Below are 3,800 nucleotides of genomic sequence, written 5' to 3' on the forward strand. Positions count from 1 at the left end.
GTGAGGATGAAGGTGTAGAGATGATGGATGTTCTGTGACTGAATGGAGCCAAAAGCCAGAACAGTTCTGATGAGTCGAGTCGTTCTGGTGATTTTTTGAACCGGGTTCAGTCGGTGGTTCGGTTCCTCTGAGGCAGGCCCTGACTCGTCGCCTCCTCGCTCTAATCCGCCGCTCTGCCTCTAAATATAACCGCTAATCTGCAGCGTAATCTGGCGTATTTGTTCTCCCAGCGGCTCGGCGCAGGCAGCTGATAAGGAGGAGCAGAAACCAGCCGGAGGTCCAGACCCGCTGCTGGTTCTGGTTCGGCTCTGAACCTTTTATTCCTCAAACCGTCTGCGGTCGACACAAACCCACGGTGCTGCCTTTGCTTTTGCAGTTTCAATTCAGTTTATTCACTGAAACCCGTTGAAGCGCTCGAGATGAGCAAAGATCCTCATGAGAGGCACCAGAAAACACCAGAACTGGGTCCAGTAGAGTCCTCAGATGAGTTCGCTGAGCCGGACCGCTTTGATTAACTGGTTTAACACCTTTGAAACTGTTTTAAAGACAAAATTAATGGAATGATCCATGAAAATGGGTCTTTGTAGTCAGAGTCAGAGGGCCGGGTTTATGTAAAGCACACGTTTGTTTGTTTGTTTGTTTGTTTGTTTGTTTGTTTGTTTGTTTGTTTATGTTGTTGTTGCTTCTTTGTTCTGGACGTATGGAGGCCAGTTGGTGTCAGAAAAACCCACATTACAGACTTTAGATCAAAGAGCTGATGAGTGTTTGTAGAGAAACGGTGAAAGTGCAGCTTTATGTGAACAGTTTAGACCAATGACGTGTCTCCATCCTAAAGATCAATAATAATAATAATCAGTAGTTTGGATGTTAAAAACAACAAACACAGTAAGATTGTGTTGTGAAATATTAGATTTACGTTGCCATGAAACCTTTTGTTTAGTCAGTATTACAAGTCTTGTATATTTTGTTTATAATTTTGTTTATTTTATGTTGTTTTATTGTCAGTTTTTTTTCCTGCAGCTTCCAAGAACTACAAACATGGTTTTTATGTCTAAATAATCCAAATGTTCTTCATCCTGTTGGTCTGTTTTCAGGCACACATGGGATTCCATACCCGCCTTCTCACTGCCCTCCGTCTTTTATGTCCTGATTTATCATTTCCTGACCAGCGTAGTTCAGGTCTGACAGCAGGTGACACCTTCTTCTTCTTCTTCTCCTCCTCCTGTGGCTGAGCGTTAATTGAAACGCCCACACTCGGTGTTGCGTAACGCCTCCGAGACAAAGAGGAGAAGCCCAGATGGCTGAGACGGATCCAACGACGAGCTGAATATGAGCTCGCGAGCAGGTCCAGATATCAGAACCAGCAGATGAACGCTGGTTAAAACCAGCCGTGAGGTTCAGGAAGCGGCTGCAGGTCTGAACCCATCTGCAGCGTTTCCCCCTCCTTTGGTTTCACGGCTCCGTCTCCCACTCAGCGGGTCAAACTCTCACCGAGTGGGAAGACCAGAGGCTCCGGGCTGCTGCTGGCAGCTTTTTACAGTCCAACAGTTTGTCAGCTGAAGCCGGCCCAGCGTGGCGCTTTGTCTCCACCTGGTGGCAGCAGGTCGGCGCTGCAGGCGCCTCAGAACCTGAATGTAGTGTAACCTCCTCCTCGTCTCCCCTCAGGCCTCCCCGGCTCCAGGAACACCCCGAGCCCCATCGACCCGGACTCCATCCAGGTGCCAGTGGGCTACGAGCCGGACCCGGCCGACCTGGCGCTGTCCAGCGTCCCGGGTCAGGAGATGTTCGACCCCCGTAAGCGCAAGTTCTCCGCCGAGGAGCTGAAGCCGCAACCGATGATCAAGAAAGCTCGGAAGGTTTTCATCCCCGAAGACCTGAAGGTAATTTGGAGACGGTTTCTGTCGGTTTGAACGGGTTTATGGGTCGCAGGTTCTGGTCGACGCTTCAAACAAAGGCTTGTTGTTGGTGCTGAAAGTACGGAAGCCTGTTAGTGACAGAAAACAGATTAGGAACGGCCAGTTATGACAAGAGAAGCTAAACCTGTGCTGATGGATGTTTAATATTTCACAACAATAGTTTGCATTGATACGGTTCCTCTGAACGTACACCAGAACCCTCAGGGCGGCGGGTCGATCGCCTCAGAATCTGCTGGAACTTTCTAGGAATGATCGGCGGCGTCCCAAACTTTTAGCTTCAACTCAAACATTTCCATCATTTTTGACCCTGATGGGAGTTTCCAATCAATCTCTCGCGAGTTTGAAATGGAACGAGACGCCACTTTAGGACGTCCACTAAAGTACCAGAGGCTCCACATGTTCAGGAGACGTTCTGGAGGTTCTCTTGAACGGAGGGAACGAAGCAAAGTCTGGAAATCAAGACGCAGCTTTCTGCCTCAAACCTCCCAAACTCAGGATTCGTTCAGAAATCCCCAAAACGTGTCTGATCATCAGTTTGATGGATGTTGTTGTTGTGAGAAGAACGTCTGGATCAGGCTTCAGGTGGTGTAGACACGGGAGGTCTGGAGGAAAAATCAGACCTTTAAGGAAAAGTTAGTCGTAGAAACGGATTCTTTAGTCAAAAACATCTGATTATGAATCACTCAGGTCAGTCAGGAGACCTGCTTTGGTGAATGTTCGCCTCCTCTGATGTTTTTATTTCATCAGAAGGGTTTCAACCAACAGACAACGTTTAGTTTGAAGTCCGCCTTGGTTTGCTGTCGTCTGATTGGTCAGAAGACAAACATGAGCCTTAATTAAACCACCGACCGCAGTCTGAGCTCTGCAGAGAGCTTCGTCTGTGTCCAATAATAAACCTGAACTATGCAGTAATCCAGCTTCAGATGAAGATGATCTGGGTTTGACATTTTTCAGCTATTTTTTAAACTCTTCATTTTTTATTATTGCAGATAATAATAATAATAATAATAATAATAATAATATCAGATAATATCCAGTAAAATCACAGAGAAGACTGTTTATCATATGATCTCTGTGTAGAACTGCTCATTTGTTCCTTGACACCGTTTTTAATGTCTTTTCATCAGCATAACATCTAATTATTTTCCAGATATTTGCTGTGATTTAAAAGAAAAAAAATATATTAAGGACTGAAAAAAATGTAACTACAGATAATATTTAGTAAAATTTATGAAAAACAAAAAGTATTAATTTTAATGTTGAAAAAACAAAAAAGAAACAAAACAGGTCAAAAGTCCACAAAAAGAAATCTGTTGTTTTTACAAACAGTCGTTTTTTCTTTTACATCAGCGACTACAATAAAATGAGTTTTTATTAAATTACAGAAAATAACGACTAAAAACCGGATCGCAACAGAAAATAATCACCGTCCATATTCTAACTATCGTTCTGTTTCCTACAATGTGTGGCTGTAAAAGGACACAACTTCATAATTACAGTAGAAATCTAATTATTTATTATTATTACAGATCATATCCAGTGAAGTCACAGAGAAACTTTTCTTCTCTGTGTGACGTCGACCATCATCGTGTATTTTCTGGAGCTCTTGATCCTGTTTTTCTTTCTGACGTTTTTATTTACACTCAATCTAAACGGACTCGTTTTCCACCCAGAAACACAACCAGACGTTCTGGTTCTGCAGGTCTGAGACTTAATCTGGTGAAAGTGCTGCAGCAGCGTCTGTTCTCTGAACGTGATCGACTGCAGACGGATCCATTAGGGCTGATTACAGATTAACCGGGGCGGAGCCACGGCCGTCTGAGCTCTGATTGGCTGGATTCAGCTCTGGGGGGTTAGGAGGATTAAATGGAGCTGGGTCACACT

At 44.4% G+C, this 3,800-nt stretch overlaps 1 protein-coding gene across 2 annotated transcripts in view; it reads left to right on the forward strand.

Annotated features, from left to right (window-relative positions):
* Positions 1 to 3,800, forward strand: part of hlfb (HLF transcription factor, PAR bZIP family member b) — a 14,464-nt gene that overhangs the window by 8,074 nt on the left and 2,590 nt on the right. For both annotated transcript variants that reach the window (XM_008292373.1, XM_008292374.1), the window contains exon 3: positions 1,666 to 1,880. In XM_008292373.1, coding sequence (XP_008290595.1) covers positions 1,666 to 1,880 — 215 coding nt within the window. The remainder of the gene's footprint in view (positions 1 to 1,665; positions 1,881 to 3,800) is intronic.

This window comes from Stegastes partitus, unplaced genomic scaffold (genome assembly GCF_000690725.1).
Source record: "Stegastes partitus isolate 25-593 unplaced genomic scaffold, Stegastes_partitus-1.0.2 Scaffold805, whole genome shotgun sequence".
In the NCBI taxonomy this organism is placed as follows: Eukaryota; Metazoa; Chordata; class Actinopteri; family Pomacentridae; genus Stegastes; species Stegastes partitus.